General features: G+C 38.9%; 1 protein-coding gene across 2 annotated transcripts in view; it reads right to left on the bottom strand.

Annotated features, from left to right (window-relative positions):
- Positions 1 to 20,118, bottom strand: part of MICU2 (mitochondrial calcium uptake 2) — a 147,210-nt gene that overhangs the window by 50,792 nt on the left and 76,300 nt on the right. For both annotated transcript variants that reach the window (XM_074816024.1, XM_074816025.1), the window contains exon 2: positions 12,961 to 13,108. In XM_074816024.1, the coding sequence (XP_074672125.1) occupies positions 12,961 to 13,108 (148 nt within the window). The remainder of the gene's footprint in view (positions 1 to 12,960; positions 13,109 to 20,118) is intronic.

Below are 20,118 nucleotides of genomic sequence, written 5' to 3'. Positions count from 1 at the left end.
AAGTAAGAGTTGGTAGGTTTCATATGGAGTTTTAGGATTTTCCCCCTTTGCTTATATCAAAGGCAACAATATTCCTATGCAGTTGAAGATTGCATCCACAGTGCATCCCCTGCTCAAGCGGGTACAGAGGAGGCCACAAAGATGATCAGGGGGATGGAGCACCTTCCCTGTGAGGACAGGCTGAGAGAGTTGGGGGTTGTTCAGCCTAGAGGAGTCTCCAGAGACACCTTATAGTGGCCTTCCAGTACTTAAAGGGGGCCTACGGGAAAGATGGGGAGGGACTGTCTATCAGGGAGCGTAGTGATAGAATGAGGGGTAATGATTTTAAAACCAGAAGAGGTTAGATTTAGATTGGATATAAGGAAGAGATTCTTCACTGTGAGGGTGGTAAGACACTAGAACAAGTTGCCCAGAGAAGCTGTGGCTGCCCCCTCCCTGGCAGTGTTCAAGGCCAGGTTGGACGGGGCTTTGAGCAACCTGGTCTAGTGGAAGGTGTCCCTGCCCATGGCAGGGGGTTGGAACTAGATGATCTTTATGGTCCCTTTCAACCCAAACCATTCTATGAAGGAAGAAACAGCATTTTTGCCTTATTTGTCAAGACACGAGAGCACTAAGTACTGGGTTTAACAGTGAATTTGGGCATTTTATTCAAAGGAAACAATTCTGTGTTAGTAATTGTATTAATGAGAGTTCTGTGTCTAAGCTCAAAGCCTGGGACATTTTGTCTTGCTGTCCAGAGCACAGTAAATGCCAAAAAAATTCAGAACCTTATTATGCTTATCTTCGAGAACATGTCCTATTCATGAACATGCAATTTACAGTGATTAGATGTTTGAGGGCATTGCTATTGAGTTTACAGAACAGTTAATTTGTAAATTATAACCGATATAAATTCTGCTTAAAAATGAAAGGATTAAGTGAACACCCACTAGATGTTCAGTTACTGTACGGGGTGACTTGGGCTCATTACAGCTGCAGCTCCTATTCACCTCTGCTTTGAAGGAGACTTTTCTTGAAGAAACAACAAATACATTTGTATAAGAAGACAAAAAGGGATGAAATCACCTTCTTTACTAGAAATTTGGAAAATACCACCTGTGTTGAACGTGGGTAAGTGTAACTTCTAAAACATATGACAAATCTAAACAAAAGAAAGTGCATAAGATTGTTTTGGATCCACTTGTTAATATTCTATGGTTTTACTCAAGATAATTTTTTTTTTTCCAGTTGGTGATATTATTCATCTGTTCATCCTCCCAAACTCTCCTGACACCATCCATTGAAAGAAAAGGGTGAATAAACACTCAACAAAGAAACAGATCCATTTTGCAATTAGTTTTATCAAAAGGATGAACGGAATTACCGGATGTCTATTCTAGTAGAACCTAATGCATCACTTTCTTTTTCAGCAGAACTGTAGCAATTGCAACTAATTCCCATTAGTGATTAGTGAATCAGCATAAGAAAAAAAAAGAATAAGAGTGCTATATTAGGGGAAGAGACTTTTGGCATAGGTGCAGTACTGTAGCACTTAACTTCAGATATTATAGATTCCTGCAGATTACAAGGATAACTAGTGATAAAGGGAATTGCTATTCAGAGCTGAATTAAGCTGATCCTGTCATGTCAAAATTTCCAGAAGGAACCTTTTCCCTTTATAAGGCTCTGAAGTGCAACCTTACACAAAAATTTTAGGAAGGCCATTTTAATACAGATGACCCCAGTGATGACATTACTTTTTCCAACTGCCACTGTGAGAAGATAAGGACATTCTAATGACCATGTTTGGGAATTTTCCTACAGAAGATTCTGCCTACCGCTTTGGGCATTTTACTGATCCTGCACAGCCCTACTTCATTATTTCCATAACTCTCCAGGTTCAGGCATTATTGCAATCTCTAGCTTTTCTTTCTTTCTTTTTCTTTCTCTTTCTTTCTTTCTTCTCATGCTTAATCGGAGTTCCTTTCAGTGGCTGACTTGCTCTCCTTCAGTTGATGGTCCACGTCATTCTCGCTTTTAACTTTAAATTAGCCAGGAGTTTCTTTCTACTTCTAAGATTAGCTCATTCTGTTATTAGCACATACAGAAGCTCTGAGCAAACCAGTAACAGCCCCTGCTGAGTCTGACTTGTTTATACATCATTAACATCTGTCACATAGCAATTAACAGATGTTTGGGACGTTTTCCTACAGCAGGGGCTCCAAGGGTATCTAAGTGATAACAGAATGCTCCTGTATTTTAAGCTAAGAAGGGTTTGTCCTATTTTTTCCACACAAAAAGACTACTGAAGCAATCTAGTTTTAGCTAGTTTCTGAGTACCAGAATGAAGAAAGTTACATAAACCTAATTTGAAATGTTGTCTTTATTCAGAAGATAAGGTGCTAATGGAAAGAAGAACAGGATCATGAAAAGTCTGAGAACTCCCCTAAAAAATCAGTGAGAACTAAAGTAATGAGAAATCATAGAAGAGCTTAAAACCAGATGTTAATCATGCCTTATTGCAGTGGCCAAAGGCGTTTGGTTAATTTGCAAGTTAAAAAAAAAAAAATGCTGCCAATAGTACGTTTAATAGTAAATTACTGACATGGTGTCCATCAGCCTTCCTTATTAGCAGAAAAGAAAATCTCGTGCACCATCTAGAAGACCTCCTCTGCTCTAAGGGGGGAACTTTGGAGACTGAATAAGAGAAGCAAAGATAAGCTACCTCTTACCCCTATGACTTCAAACTCCTCACCTTCTAAAGAGAAGTTTGGCAGAAAGAAAAAATAAACCTAGACAAAAAGATCAATAGCCTCTTTCAAAAAAATGAAGTTATTCTTTTATATAATTGCCTTATTTCCCCAGGGAAAAAAGCTTTCTCCCCTGGATTCAAATCACCTGATGAAGCAAACCTCAAAAAGACATTTGACTTCACCCTGCCTTTCATTTTATATTCAGATTTTCTAAATAATTCTGGTACTATTAAGCACCAGTGGAAACACTGCGTTAGGTCTGTCAAAACAGAAATATAACAGAAATATTTGTTCAGTAAAGATAAAGGAGGAGATAAATCTAAAAGCATAAATATATGTTATATCAAAATTCCCACTAACATCTTCTCATTTAACTTGTAGCAGCCTTCAGCATACTGGGCTTCTGTGTCCACTGCCTCTAATTATCCTTGCTTTGCCTCCTTCCTGCTGTACTCAGCTTCTCTGACAAAACTAATTGCTCCTCCAAGAGCAATCTTGGACTGAAAAAATGAACCATTTTTCCTGTTCCTGTGCAAAGGCATATACATTACCTAGGGGCCTCAAGCCCTTAACCTCCCTTTGGATGTTCTTTGCCAGATCTCTGTCTTAATCACAATTCCATGATTATATTAAAACTTTCTTCACCTAAGAACACAGACAATAATTTTCTCTACTGTACTACCCTCAGCCTAGCAGACACATGGAGCTACAAATGAGGACCAAAGCACCTATGGTGCTGAAAGCTCTTCTGCATGTAGCAACTGTGAGTAAAGCACAGGCTAAACAAGTTTAAGTGTTTCACTCCAGTGAGCATGGCTTTGTACCGTTTTTCTCCTTGACTGAAGCTGCAGTTTGACAATTCAGATGTTTCAGTAACAGCATTTAAAAAGTTCCTGACTTCAACCCTTCTTCCATCTCTTAGGCCACAGTGATTGCTAGTGGATTGCGCTATGAGCCAGGGAATTAAGTTGGCTTTATAAAAAGAAATCAAATTCAGAAAAGCATGGAATAAAGCTACCTACATGAAGCCATGGAACAGAAGCCACACCCAGGCAGAGGAGATAAAAATAAGCCTGGGTTTGCTTAACCTAACAAGACCAGCACTGAGTGGTAATATTATTATCTATAATGCATCATGGTGTTAAGATTCAAAAGAAAAAAAAAATCCCTATTTTAGGTAATGGGAAAATGTTGGCACAAGGGCAAGTGGGTTTAAAGAGACAGTGATTAATTTTAGGTTGGATATCATAAGAGTTTTCAAGCAACAGAGGGGATGCTGTGTCACTTTTTCCAATATAAGCAGTGGCTACAAATAATTTTAAACTGAGCATGAAAAATCTATAAAAGGTCTGTATGTTAAGTTTTTAAACTGCTAAAATAATAGCTGACTTTTAGAATATATATGACAAATGTTGACATAATTAGCCATGAAATGCTAGAAACAAGTGCTAAGCCATTATGTATCACCCTAATAGAATATGCAAATCCTTAAAAACACATTACCTGATATTACACGTTAACTCAGGTAAGCTGTGGTAATAAATACAAGTGTTCTTGGAATGGTATGACTATGCAGATATCCTTTTTCTTTCTTACAGCAGTACTGGACATAAAGAATAGGGACTGTCCTCCTGAAATGAGCATTTATTTTAGTTGCAGAGGAAAGAGAGTGAATTGAAATTTGAATCAAATTTTAAGTAGGCTTTTTACAATTCTCGAAGTGGGTGCAAATGAAAAGCAAACAATAGATGGCTTTCTTTCAGTGAAAGTCATTTTATGTTGCCCACTGTACTTCTAAATTGAACATACTGGTTTAAAAGCCCCTTACTTTTTCAACAGCAGAGACTGCCTTTACCACCATACACATCACAAAAAACGCTGCTCTTTTCTACTAAACAGTTGTTCTCTCTTGCCAATTTGAACAAAGCCAGAGAAGCAGATGAAATTTTTGAACATTAGGTTTTATATTTTCTCCCAAGAAAGTGACAGCAAAACAGAAGCAAGCTCTCACATTCTCTATCACCAAAAAATCCATGGAGAAGAAATAATTGCTATGTCAGGGTGTGGGTGGCTGTTCAGAAGTTGTCAGACACAGTAAATAAATACAGTCCCAATGGAAAAGCAGATGTCCATCCACATGAGACAAAATGACTAATTTTAGTATTCTCTATTATAAGAATCTGCTCTGTCAGACTCACAACTGTTTGGATCCAGTCCACAGTTAAGAACAAACACATCTCACTCTTCCCCAGGAAAAACAAAAAACATTGAGAGGAACAAAAAAAGACAAAAGTCATCTGTTTTCTGGAACTGGCAGTTTCTCCAGTGGGATACGTGACTGACTTAGTGCTTGCCAATACTAATGCAGCAGCAAGACTCCACTGTCCCAGCAGTATCAGAGGTATTGGTGCAAAGGACATGAATTCAAGGCTAGAAAAGAGACTTGGGAAAATGAGCTGTTTTGTCCTGAAGATGTCAAACATCAGCTCTTCTGAGAGACAACTGAAATAGTCTGGATAAAGTCAAATGGCAGCTGGCTTAGCCATGTTTTATATTCAAATTCCATAGAAGGAGCCCATTTTTAATTTTCATTAAGCCAGGTAGGACCACAGCTCTTGGTGAACAAAGACCCAGGATACTGGCATTTTCTATATACTGATAAGCTAACTAGAAAAAACAAGAATGGCCAGTTAGGACATACTTGGACCTAGTAATGATGCTGAACTACCTTTCACCTGCTAAGAACCAAGGATTTGTTGGAAAACATGGTATCTTCTTGTTAGCTATGGCTGAAAAATCCTTATGCTTTCAGGTGCACAAGCCTCTCCCAGGTCTGAGAGGAAAGATATTTAACTAAAGACATAGCCATCAGAATGACCAGGTGTCCTCCAGCATTATGGATGGTGGTGTGAGGACCAGAGATCTCTGATGGACTGGACAATGTTGGAAGATTGATTTAATTACTAAAAGTTGGCTCTCGGCTGTAATTCTCTGCAGTAACGAAGCTGGTAAACCCAAGAGAGGGCACTGCCATGTAAGCAGGTGGCTCTAACAAGAGAAACCTGTGTGTTTTACACATGGAAAAAAGTCTTTGAGCTCAGTATTTGCTTTTGTTTCACAGTAGATGAGAAAGGCTACTGAGCACAATCTGTGCTATAACCTACTGCAGGTGCAGGGCTGGAGAGTAAAAAAAGAGAGCATAACCCAGGTAGTTTCTCCCATAGGAAATCGATGCCAGTGTTTTCCAAAGAGGGAGCAGTGGAACTTCTCCAAGGTCTCCCTGGAGACCCCAGCTGTTTGGCAAGTAAGGACAGCTCCTCTCATCTACCAAAGCAAGCTGCACACCTTGCCTGCTGCTATTGCCTAGAAGGAAAGTGATTGATACTCAGTGGTTCTGCCTTAGATGTTTAAAAAACCCTCATAATTAACATTTCTTATGAGAACATGCAGGGAAAAAAAATATCAGTCTGTATCAAGGTTACTCAAAAAAGAATAAACCATATGACTAATATAATAAAAATTCACTGTTGGCCTAAGGAAAAGCACAGAACCATCAGCACTGAAAGAGTTACAAACCACTGAAAATGTGAGGTTAGAACACATGCTAGAGTTTGGCAGGAGCCTGACCTGCACTCCTGGCACCTGCTATCATCCACTGAGGGTCCGCCAGATCCCCATCAATTCTAAATATCTGAATGCAACCCAAGGAATTTTAAAAACAGATTGTACTTCTTAGGTACAAACCAATACCTGTGTGTGTTAAGGACATATGTTGCAAGAAATTAAAATACATTTAAGAGTGATAAAAATTCATTGAGTCTGATTTTCACGCTACATCTGTTAAGACTTAATTGTCAGTTAAGCAGGATGCTTCAGAACTGATTAAGTTCCACTGAATTTATTTAAAAAAAAATACTGAAGTAATTTGTCAAAAGTATTCAGAACCCATGGCAGAAAAAATCCCAGAGAGATTTTCTGTGGTATGCCGACAGTATGTTATAAATGTAGTTGATAGTGTGTGGTGTTCTACAAAAATAAAAAATCTTTACAAATAGGAAAAATATTCAGAGATGAATGATTGTATGAGTTTGTGAAATTTGCTCGTATGTGTAAAAAAAAAGTGACTTCTCTGTTAAGTATTTTAAATTTCATGGTAGCATGTCACAAAACTGGAATGCTTGACTAAAGCAGAAACTGTTGCAAGGCTTCTGAAATTCTAAGGCAGCTGATGTTTATACAACAAGCAGACTCCTGTTATTAATAACCAGATCTTTCCATTACTTGTACTACAAGTATTCTGTATGCACACAATATATTTTCATTCGTTTCAAGGAATCTGTTTTCCATTCAGATGTCATTAAATAACCAATAACTTTCACACTTTAAATAACTAAATCCTTCAAGATGTGTGTTGAGACCACTTGCCTCTTGCTCGCAACTCTGCTGAAGCCTGACCAGTTTTATTATTGGTACTGTTTGTGTCGAGTTTTGAAAAATTGCTTTCATTCATTGAGAAGTTGCAATGTATCTTCTCATTAACAATTGTTTTTCAGAAAGCTAAATAGCTAGTCATGCATTTTCAAATCATAACAACTTGCCAAATTTTTTACCTAATCAGTAAGCACTACAGTCAATCGAGATAAGAATGCAGATTCAGTGTCATTCTCCAGCCAGCAATGCCACAAAGGAAAAAATAAGAATTAATCACAACAAAGCCACGAGCTTATTATAACCTTACGCTTCTCTCATGCGGACATAACCACAAAACCACAAATGTAATTAATACAATGTCAGTATAATTTTAAGGATCAAAAATATATTTTCCTATTTGACCTGAAAAGGAATGTATCCCTGGTACCTTCAGCACTGTCTCATAACATGCTTCAAAGGCATGGAAATGGAACCACGTAAAAAAAAGGATACTTTCTCCCCGTGCAATAATATACTAAAACCTGCTGCTTCTTAGTGATTTTGCTCCATGGTTCCCTTCCCTCCGAACACCACTGCTCAATCCTTCCTCTTGCTCCCCCATCTGACCATGCACACTTTCTTGCTGGTGCAGCTGCAGGGGCTACAGTGCTGGAAGCCAGCTCTTGTCTAACACCTCTGCTCTAATTGCAGAACCTCTTGGATCTATTTTTCAAACAAATTTTTCTGAAAAATGAGAGCAAACAAGTAAGTCAATGCAGTGGCCCGTACCTGCCTGACCAACAGACCAGATTTGATTGCTGCGGGGTGGAAGACCCCATTTCCCCTCAAGAATCCCATCTCTGATTCTGTTACGTAGTACCTCATGATGCAATAGCTACGAAAACACATCAGTGTTTATTTTGATTTCACAAGAAAGCTTATGTCCAGATATAAATACTCATTGTCAGGATTACAGGAATTTCTGCAGTACTTCTACTGTTTTTGAAGAACTATTTCCCTTCAAATTAATTTTTAGATAAACCAATCCCATGAAGATCATCAGTGTTACATCAGACAGCCTATGTAACTAAGTTACCAGTGTTAACAAACTGTTGCTGAGGAGAAAAGAAGAAAAGATCTCATTTAGCTTATCTATTTACCAACAATTGGCTGAAGTACAACATTTTATCCAAAACTATCTAATATTTTATCCAGAATATAAATTTTAATGTTGTATTTGGACACTTAAGGGAAAGTAAAAGGCCAAGTGTGTAGAATATGTTAAAGATTTCCTTAGGGTTGCAGTAGGATTTCCTAATGCTGTTGGGGTGATGAAGGATAGCTGAAGATGAAAAATTCACAGTATAGGCTGGTTACAGAAGCAGAAATTTTTAGCAATCTGCTTATCTTTGCTTATGTGTGCAGATCCCTCAACAGGAACATTAATTTGCTTCACTCACAACCCCACTTCGAGAAATGATTAAACAACGACTAAGAAGCTTTGGCTAGAAATGGCTGATTATGTTTCATTTTTCTACAACTCAGACGAGACTCATAGAGTGATCTTAAACAATCATGTTGCTTCTTTGCCTTTGCTTCACTTTACCTTCCCATCTAGCACTGGGCAAGGGATCACCTCTGTCCTGCATATCCCAGCTTGCAGATTTCTCTACTGTGTTTGGAGGATTTGAGCAGCAACAACATATCAGCGCCACAAAATACTAAATGCAGAGATAGAGAGAAAATGATCTCTTTGTTAATACATTAGAAATTCAGCAGGATTGAATTCAGTTCCCAATTGTGCCAATGACTCCCCATATAACATTTCAATCCTCACTTCCCGCATGGAGCTTCACCACTTACACAAGCTTAAATCTTAGTCTTTGACTCTGAACCCTAGTTTTAGATCTGACACTTATGCATGACGCATACCAGTCTGAATAGTTATCGTATATGAAATTTAGGTCAAAATGAAGACACTGAAGTATAGGCATCTGAACTCCCACTGGAGGCAAAAACTCAAGATCTAGAAACGAGAAGACTGACTCAGTCTGTTCTGAAGTACCCATCTACTGGCTGGTCCCTCTTGGCTCTCCAAACCCCACTGTCCGCACCAGCACTGATCTCGACTAAGGACAATGGAGAACTCAATTCTCTCGCCGTTGCAGCCTTGCACTGTATTCTTTCCTCAGATTCATTCACACTCATGACCACCTTGATGCTGTGACAACCTGAAGCCACACATCATATCAAACCTTCAGACGTATCACAACCTTGTGCCAACCATGTTTTCACAGAAAACTTAATCAACTCAACCTCTCCCAGCAAACTTACAACACACTAATACTCACTGACAGATAGGACTCTACTGTGAAAATACTGCCTCTGGTACACTGGTACCATAGAATACAGGAAAATCTGTTTAGCGCAGATAAAGGGGTGGTTCAGGACATGAAGATGCTACGATACATTAAATCTGGCCTGAGTATATACAGAAGGATCAAGATCTTTATTTAATAAGTCTGTCAGGAAACTCTGCATTTGTTATCAGCTCATTCTCCTTAGATGGCAGGACTGTAAATATTTTTCTTCATTATCACCCTGACAGTAAATAACTTTGCAGGTGTAATTTAATCAACAGGAATGCCAAGATTTCACAATTTTTGGCCTACCTTAAAGAAAATGAGTGATAGAGAAACCCATGCACCAGGAAACAAATGAGCAGAACTAGTGAACTAAGGTCTATCAAGCAGGGTTCAAGATCACTTAAGTTGGATGACAGTTGATATATTTGCACTATAGTTCATCTGTTTTCTTATCTGGGAAAGTGTTCTATAATAAATCATAATTTATTGCATGTTTTGCAACCTTGTCAAAGGGCACACCTAAGATTTTTGCTTCAGTAATGAATTCCACCCAACTGTGTACAGGAATTCACTCGACAATCTGGACATAGCTAAAATATTTTAGTATTTTCTAACCTCAGCACTTTTGATCTTAGCACCAATAACTGATCTGGTTTACAGAACACCACATTTACTTTCTTCTGAATTTAATTGTGCTTAAAAACTAACAGGAGATTTCAAAGTAATTCTCCAATGACAATCACCAGTGAGCAAAAAATCCCAAGACTGTTGGACAAAGACCCCTATTTTCCAATCCATAACGACTTTTCATCCCCTCTTTTTGTTTGCCTTTTTCCTGTTTGGGAGTGTTTATCTCTGAATAGGAACAAACCAACAAAATGTTGTGATCAACCTCAGCAATATTTCTTGGGGTACACAGCTAAATTGCCCATGAGGCTGGTCATATGTTTCTGCCTATTATCTATGCAAAAAAAGACAGCAGAAACAAAACTTTAGAGCAGCCTTAAGCCCTTCATATTATTATATACAGCAACCAATTGGCAAACTCCAAGCAAATATTTATGAAGATGAATGGTTACTGCCAGGGTGCTTCAAATTTTTCCAAGAGTCTTTTTTTTTTTTTTATTAGTGATTAATCAAAAATAGGTAGAGAATAACCAAATCATTACATCTTTAAGTTCAACATTATAAGACTCACCATTTGTATGCAGTATCACATATTAAAATTGCATCTCAAGTACACCAGTAAACAAAGGGCTTTCTAGGATTAGTGGTCGCATGCCTGTTTTTCTTTCTAAAACCACTGTTCAGGGTGAAAGGGAATTACTTTTATGATATAAGCAGAAAGTTTCAGAAAATAATTGCTGCTTTGCTATGAAGTTCACTATCTTGATCTACTCTGAATATACTTGGACAGACACTTAGGATAGGTCTGTTTATTTTCCTTGTATGAAACTCTTCTAAACACAATGAACAAATGACTGCCTTTAAAATACCTAACACCCCACATTTCTCTGCTAACAAATGCTATGTCTGTTTGCAGTTACAAGAAAACCTAAAATCCCAAGTAATATGACTTGAGAATTTCTTACCATTGTGTTTATGCTACTGGCCAAAGAACCCACACAAACGATGTTTAGAAAAAATGTTTAGGAGCATTAGATTCAAGTATTAACATTTTTCTGTGAATTGTCTACGATGCTATTGTTGTAAGCCTGACCTCAATTTGAAATGCTAAATATGCACTAGTGGAAAGACTTTTTTTTTGTTCACGTGTTTTTTCTTGTCATTATTTTTCTTTTCTGTTTAACACTGTTTCTTACTCATATTAGCAAAGTAACTGAAATTAACTTGGCTGCATTACAAATAAATCTTACCCGCATACCACTTCATTAAAAATCTGCACGTGTACTATTATAGTTGGAGTAACCAATTAATATGTATGAACTGCTATGACTGAAAAACACTTATTTCTCTAACCTTGCTTTCACAGACAAGTGTCTGAAAGCCATACCTTCAAAACTGAAAATTACAGTATTCGCTGTCTTTCAGTGTTTCAGGCTGGAAAACTCATAAGAAAATTTCTTCTAGGTTTTTAACTTAATGATCTAAGTTTTTAAGGGGAAAGAACTCTTCCTGTTAGCCATATATTAAAAAAAGTTATTTTGAGAGTCTCCATGACTCTCAAGGTCGTAAAATCCTTCTAAGGATTTATATGCAGCATCGGATAATATTAGAAGTTGTGTCAGCAGTGAAGCCATGTATTCTTATCACCTATAGATTTTTGGAAGACACAAAAAAACTTCTTTTATTAGAGATTTTTGTGTCCTATTCTTTCACCACTTGCAGCTCAGTAAACTCTGTTCTGCCCCACATTTCCCACAGGCTTTAATCAAAGTGTGTTCAGGTCTCCTTCTTCCTCCTTGTTTCTCAAGCCTACTCTGAATTCCCTTCTGTATTTCCTGTTAAATACCCGCAAGTCACTCGGACATTTGCTGCAAGCTGGGCAGAGCATCCCAGGCTACAAATTGCTTTCGCTAGACAACGTGCTTCCCTGGTCAGTACATGCAGACTGCAGCAAACAATGATTAAAGTTGGGATTTCCCTCTCTTTCCCTCAGCATACATACTAACAGAGTATTTGTCCTCTGAGTGACAATTCCCTCTGAAACTTGGAGAACTTAACCTTTCTAAAGCAAAAAATTCTTGGGAAAGCTGTAAAAGCCAAATTCTTGGAGAAAAAAACATATAGAATTAAAAAAAAAATTACTGTAACATGAAAATTATAGAAGATGATACAAAGAGGGATAAAAGAAGCTTAAGGAATGGGGTAGAGTTAACGAGGCGAGAAAACCAGGAATAAAGGAGGACAACCACCTGTGCACTTTTTATTTGTGCGCTGGTCCTATCTTCTCCTCAGAAAGCATGCCTTTAAAAGTGCTTTTTCAAATTTTGATTTGTTCTTAACTAGGTTTTGAACAAACCAGAGGAGATTTGAAAACAGAAACCTAGAGCTGAGATCAATGCTTCATTACACTCATTCAAGTCACTCCCATCACTGCCTCTTCTAAGAAAAAAGGTCACAGAGTACTTACTGGGGAAGTGGATAGACAGATAACGGGGCCAGGAATGGTATGAACACTATTATATTACAGTCCTACTATTTTCTGTGGCATGTAAGTAATTAAGGAACTACATACTGATCAGACATGCAAATTATGCAGAGATGTAATGTCATCATCAAGTCACCAGATTTCTAAATCATCAGCCTCACTTCACTGGTGTAAAGGGTGGTGGTGCCTGTGAGAATCCATATGCACAACATTTATAAATTGGCTTCTGCTTATTTATGTCAGATAAAGGATCTTATCTCAGTGATTTGTAAATTACATCTTTAAGGGGACCTGCAAGTTTCTTTTCCTTCACAAATACAATGATGAGAAAACAACTTACGTTCAACTTGATCAAACATTACTGAGAACAAGAAATCTCTTGGTGTCATGTAATATTCTCCTTCATATTCCAATGATGCAAAATGCATGAAGCGATGCTTCCGAAGAGACAGTCTTTCATCCCTTTCCGCATGAATGACATCTTCCTTCTGAAAGAGAAAAAAAAAAATCCATGCAGAAAGATGGTTGCATTTGTAGACCAACTCTGTGATTACAAAGAATCTTACACCCAATCTTGATTAACCTCAATATTTTGTGGGTAACCACAACAAGAGACTACCAGGAATTAAAGCTTTTATGTCATGGTCTTAATGAATGACATGCTTATATGACATTCAAAGTATTTTTTGGCTTCACTGAGAGCATGCCTTAACAACACAGCTGAGCCAAATTAATGGCTTGCTGTCAGCGAAGGCTGCCCTTGCTTCCCACTGCCCTGCTCTTGGCCATATGGTCCTGCATCTCCTTGTTTGCCAGCTCTGCTACTTGTTGGACTCTTGCTGAGCCAAATTCAGCTCGCTAACTCAACAAAAAACTAAGCCAACCAAAGAACAAATAGGATTTTTCCAGGTTAGTGACTGGCTCCGCAAAGGTTGAAATGTGCTCTGCATCCATGCAAATGATCCACTCCTAAAGTAAATTACCAAGTTGTGGAGCAACTTGTAAGATAGGAGAATAATGATGTTCTAGTTTAAGTATGTGCCTATCTTTCAGAGAAGTCTGAAAAATGGGAAAAGCAATGAAAACACTTGACAAGAGAGTCAGAGATCGTATCACCAAACCCAAAGACTCAACTAGTCAAGCAAACAAAAAGCTTCCAACTCCCCCCGCCCCTAAAATATTGAGACACGCTTGATTTGAATTCATACAAGTTGACAACACTCTGATGAGTAGTAACAGCACTTACTGGCAGCAAGAGAGGACACAGACACAGTGAAACAGAGACATTCACATTTTAGGATTTCAGAGATAGTAAGTGACAACAGGACACTCTAAAATTCAGAACACATGATGTGTATTTGAACATTAATCACAGAACAAATTTACCACCAGCAGCATCACTCAATTTTAGGACTGTTCAAAGATGTGAGAAAGCGAATGAAAAGGAAGAAAATCCAGGCTAATTACCAAGACTCCAACTTGAACATACCTGAAACAATTCAGTAAACAGCAAGATAGATCTGCAGCTAGGTCAGTGCCTGTGGCATTACTTGGTGTGTGATGCAGATGAGTGGGTACAGCCTAGGGCATGCCCTACTGAGATGCTGCAGCACAGCTTCCAGAAAATGACCACCATTCGTTTATGCAGTTTTCAGTTTCTGGATCATTCCTATGGACTGCTTAGCATTTGACCAGTCCAGTATAGTGGTGGCATATGGTGCATTTTGCAAATTGGGTTACTCCTGAGACAGGGCAGTGTAAGCAGCTCCTGGTTACACTCAGACCAGCTACAGGTGCAGTGAGGGTCTCATCAGTTAATGTTAAAACACAGGGTCTGTTGTGCTGAGTGTGTTCACGGGGTGAACTGTGGGATACAGACAGGCAGACAGTATGTGAATGGAGGAGGGGGGAGGCCAGTGGGAACACTTTGCTTGGTTTTGCTGAAGTCAGCACTGGTTATAGCGACACACATGGGAGCTTGCATGGAAGGTTGTTAGGAAAACCGGGAACATGCACAGATATTTGCAAATAGCATAGCAGCTAATGAGGCACCTGCGCGTTTGCGTGCACACATCTAGGGAGTGGGCAAGCACGAAGGGAATGGGAGTCTCTGAACCACTTAAAAGCTGTCAACAGATTTCTGACACTTTAGTTTTAACTTGCTATTCCTCCAGGAAGGGAATTGATAACTCAGCCTCCTCCACTGAGTTCGAACACTTGCAGAATCAAGCACTAGCAGTTACATTTCTTCCACCTAGCTGACAACATGCCAGTAGTTTGGTATGAAGTGGCAAAGGTAGCAGTGGAGCTAGCTGATACAGTGAACACGCAAGCTGCTTTGGGACAACACCTTCTAGCTCTCAGACAGGGCTCTGCAGTTAAAAGAATAAACATCAGGTTTAGTGTCAGGCTTACGAGGCAGAGGAAAGAGATGGGGGACTGATATTGATAGAGGCGGCTCCAAATAACGGGACCCAGTGTGGTCTGAGAGTAATGACCAACTGCTTCGAAGTCAAGCACTCTGGGAACAGGAGGGTGGACCTCAAGCCATGGTCAATAACCAGTCCATTGAAGAAAGCAGACAATGAGATATCAGAGAAGAGGATGGAGCATTTCAACTTTGTGTCATTAGATTTCCTTTTTCTCTACCCATCATGGTCCCTAACTGAATATGGGGTCCGTATGTTCATACAATTTGGGGATGTCAAGGCAAACTATAGTCATAGCCTGGATACAATTACCATCACACATTGTATTATAGTTCTAAATAGAAGGCTGCAACTTGCCATTTAATCTCACACCATGCACCTCTGTGTTAGCATTAAACACTTGTTAAAATACTTGACTGAAGGATATAAGCACCTTGTTATAGTCAATTTTAGTTCCCCTTGTAGCGTGTTTGCTTCCCTCAAACCTGGGGTTCCAATGAAGGCAGGGGGGAGGGGACTAACAAGAAGAAAAAAAACGAAGCACTCCTAATTTAGAATTAAAACAGTTGTATTCTGATATGCAAGGAAAATGAGGGCTACTTCTGTGTATCTGAAGCCAAGGTTTGGTTTGTTTCAGATATGAGCATTTTCTATCAATATCACTGCTTTAAACTTCTTACATAGTATCGAGTTTCATCATGGCCTACAACACAAGCTGCGTTGCTGCTGTTCTATGATTCAGATCTGTACATTCTGGAAAACACTGTTTAAAAATAAATCTGTAATGAGAACTTTAGCTTTATTCTTTTTAAAACTTTGGGTGACAAGTGACTCTGTAATTGGTTAGTTAACAAGATTCATAGAATCATAGAATGGTTTGGGTTGGAAGGGACCTTAAACATCATCTAGTTCCAACCCCCTGCCATGGGCAGGGACACCTTCCACTAGACCAGGTTGCTCAAAGCCCCGTCCAACCTGGCCTTGAACACTGCCAGGGAGGGGGCAGCCACAGCTTCTCTGGGCAACTTGTTCTAGTGTCTTACCACCCTCACAGTGAAGAATCTCTTCCTTATATCCAATCTAAATCTAACCTCTTCTGGTTTTAAAATCATTACCCCTCATCCTATCACTACGCTCCCTGATAGACAGTCCCTCCCCATCTTTCCCGTAGGCCCCCTTTAAGTACTGGAAGGCCGCTATAAGGTCTGCCCAGAGCCTTCTCTTCTCCAGGAGGAACAACCCCAACTCTCTCAGCCTGTCCTCACAAGGGAGGTGTTCCGTCCCTCTGATCATCTCCGTGGTCCTCCTCTGGACTCACTCCAACAGGTCTACGTCCTTCTTATTTTGGGGGCCCCAGAGCTAAATACAGTGCTCCAGGTGGGGTCTTCTGAGAGCAGCGGGGGAGAATCACCTCCCTCAACTTGCTGGTCACACTTCTTTTGATGCAGCAAACACTGCAGATACCAAATGAATAGTTCATAGTTGATGGGTATTAACATGCAGCATTCTTATTAAAATCACTTCCTTCTCATAATAACTTGAGCAATTTTTGCCTAACAGCAAATTAAAAAAAAACCCACAAAACCTGCTTCACAGTTGTCCTTTAACTAAAATTATGAAATGAAAAACAATCTTTCTGCACAAATACAAAATAAAAACATTTAGTCAAGAGCTAATCCTATGTCTTCAAACCAATGGATTTTCAAGTTTCTTAAGTCTTGTAGGATTTCTCTGAATTTGTCTAAAGCTAAACTTGTTACTGAGACCAAAGCACTGAATTTCAGCAACCCACAATGTTAACTGAAATAGATAGGTACAAGTTCACATATTAACTCTGATGAGTGCCTTGTACTTGGAATATAATTTATTTCCATCAGAATTACAATAATGTGTGACTACAGATTCATCAAGCCCCTTTCTTTTCATGAAACTAGCACCCCTGATTGACAAAACAGCCTTGGGAACACAGGTCATTTCTTATGAAAGTCAGCTTCAAGTACTAGCACAAACGAGATAAGCAAACCTTACGGGATAAAATGCATCAGCTGTGCCATCTCCTACTTTGTTTTCAAAGCTTTTGCAAAATTCCTGACTTCCTGTCGCTGTATGACAAGCTCAGCATCTGCTAAAGGCACTCTGACCCCTCTGGACACCAGCATGAGCTATGCTAGAGCTCAGCTGCTCACGTGTAACTGCTTACCACTTCTGAAGAGCGTACGCCCCTCAGACTGAAAATTCATTGCACTCCAATGGCAGTAAGACAATTTATACCAGCTACAAAGCTGACCGGCCATCTTTATGATGATAGGTATTTTTATTTCTGCTTTCCCCCCATTTTTTAATACAGTTATTGTAAGAGTCTCTTTAGCATACTCCAAGTATGTTAATGCTAAAGGAAAAAAAAAATCTGAGCAACAATCAGGAGTGCAGAGGTATAACATGAAAGCAAAATGTTTGTAATTATCTCATATCCCATTATTTTGCACTTTAATTTATGGAGGAGCACAAGGCAGACCTCAGTGGGAGAGAAACCCGTACAAACAAAATAAAAAACCTATCAAAATACTTCAGAAATGCTAAATAAATTTTACCCCCCTCGACAGTTATGAGCATAAAGACTGAAGTTTCCCCAAATGGGTCTGTAATCTGCACAAAACCTAAGAAAAAAATAATCTGAAAGTTTTTATTAAAATCCTTTTTATTACAGAACATCTAGAACCTGAGCGAACCGGGCTTTTTCAAACCAGAGAAGAGAAAGCTTCAGGGGAACCTAACAGCAATCCATGAGTGCCTATGGGGAAGTTACCAAGATGACTAAACTGCGCTCTCCACTAGAGCTTCATACAGCTACACCACCAGCAACTCCATTAATCATGGTTAATCCAGGCTCCCTTTATAATGCGTGGTGGGAATGGCAGTTCTGGAGTGCAATTACATGGACTTTTTTTAGCTGTCTGGGAAGAGTTCAGAAGATGGAGGGAGGGATAGAGCACCACAAAAAAAGCTGATCTCCCTTCATACCAAACATGTTTGCACAATTTTATTGCATGAGAGAACAAAAATCTGGGCAAACGTAACTGGGGAGTAGAATCTCGGGAGGAGAAGAGGTGGTGGCAGAGGTGTTACACACTCCAGCCAGACCAGAAAGTGTGTAAGGAATGTGGAGATTTTTACTGTCCAGAGTGAAGGTAGGTAGCATCAGTGGCCACATACTCAAATAGCACGTCATGATGATGTCAGGCCTTTTAATTGCCATCTTTCTCACAATGTTTTCCAAAACCAACAATAATACTGTTCAGTTGGATTAATACCAATTAAGGACTTGAACCTGCTACATTTGGCATCAGAGACTACGAATTCACAACCAAGTTGTAACAACATCCAAAAAGTGATGACTCCTCAGATGTAAGCCATATAACTTCAAATTTGACTAAAATACTCGACACAATTATTTCTGCAATTTCAATTAAATTGAATGTAGCTGCATTTTTGCCCTTTAAAGATCAATACTGATGATCTTATTCTTACTCTTCTTAATTTCTTCCTTAAACATACTGCCAGCATTTAATTAAGCTTTGAGTGACATCTTTCTCGCATATTTTGGTCATCACACTTTCATTAGCCACACTGCCAACTACAACTCTCATATTGCCTCAGTTCTCCATTTCACCACACAAAACCACTCTCATAACCTAAATAAACAATATGAGCATAACACTTTACTATGATTATTCTCCAAATCAAAATAATAATTTCGAAACATCTGCTTTAACTATGTCACTTCTTTCCACCAAACTGTTTGTTGTTTCTGGACTACTATTGCCAGTGATCAAGTTATTCCTGAAACTATGGCTTTAGAGACTCCCTATTCCTGAGCAGAAGCAGATATACTGTGCCAGGAAAGGGGACATGGGCATCCTGAAGCAGGTACAGGCCATGTCATGTGGCTAAGTGTAAAACATAGACAAGCCTACAACAGCAGTTTACGTGCCCTTTTAAAAGCTGCATTCCCCTCCTTCACTGTTGTTCTCTTCACCAATACATATCTCTCCATATCTTCAGCAGGCAGGGATGCCAGACCCACCAAAGACAGTTGGTAGAGGATGGAAATATATGGGAAAAGTAGAGAGCTATGGATTTTTGAAAAAAAGATTAAAAGCATAACTCTCATTTGCTCTGAGAAGGGATAAATGACTGAATAACTATTCTAATCACTATTCCAAATGCCTAACCAAAGACTGAATAAAAATTATGTTTTGAAGAAAAGGCTGATTCAATCACTTAAGATTGATCTTCTTTTGAAGTACCATTCTAAAGCATGCACAGGGGAAAAAGCTCTCTCTCAACAATTCAGTACCCTTCCCACTTCAATTAAGTCCTGACTAATTTCCAAGTACTTTTTCCTGAGTCATCCAAGGAGTCCTTCAGATAAAAAGATCTGACATTCCTGCTGTTTCTAAAAACACTGTCAAAGCTCATTTTGCTCATAAAAATGCATGTACAGGGCAAAAAGCAGAGTTTTTTTCTTTAATTCTATTCCATAAAATGAGTTTCAAGTAAAGACAGGTATGTGGTAGGAAACAATTATGTATTTAAGGCTGGACTTCAGATATTAAGGTATCTGTAATCCAACACCTCAGCAGTTTCCAATAGTGCAAACTCAAAGCAAACAGGATACAAAAATTCAAATTTACTGAGAGGCAATGGGTGAGAATAATCTGTTACTATTGCTTGACAAGATTCTTGTAAGCATAATTTAAAATGACTCTGCGATTGACTTGGGCTTGTTTTGTCTTTAACAATGCCATGTAAGAAGAAATCAAACCACAAAGAGCTATGCTGCATTAACGTTAAGGCTTGGGTTGAAATTCCATCCTTAACTTGCTCTATTGTGTGTGGGTACAGCCCGGGCTTCAAATGCTGGGTGTTCCAACATGCTCCACAGCACCCCCACACAACTGAGTGAATTAAGAATGATGTTTCAGCTTTAACTTGGAATTTAGTTCCCTTTGTGGTTTTATGTCAAGCCTCCAACGCCAATTTGAGAATGTCCATGGTAAAGCTATGAT

The sequence above is a fragment of the Strix aluco genome, chromosome 2 (genome assembly GCF_031877795.1).
Source record: "Strix aluco isolate bStrAlu1 chromosome 2, bStrAlu1.hap1, whole genome shotgun sequence".
Classification (NCBI taxonomy): domain Eukaryota; kingdom Metazoa; phylum Chordata; class Aves; order Strigiformes; family Strigidae; genus Strix; species Strix aluco.
This window is presented reverse-complemented; position numbering and strand designations above follow the sequence as displayed.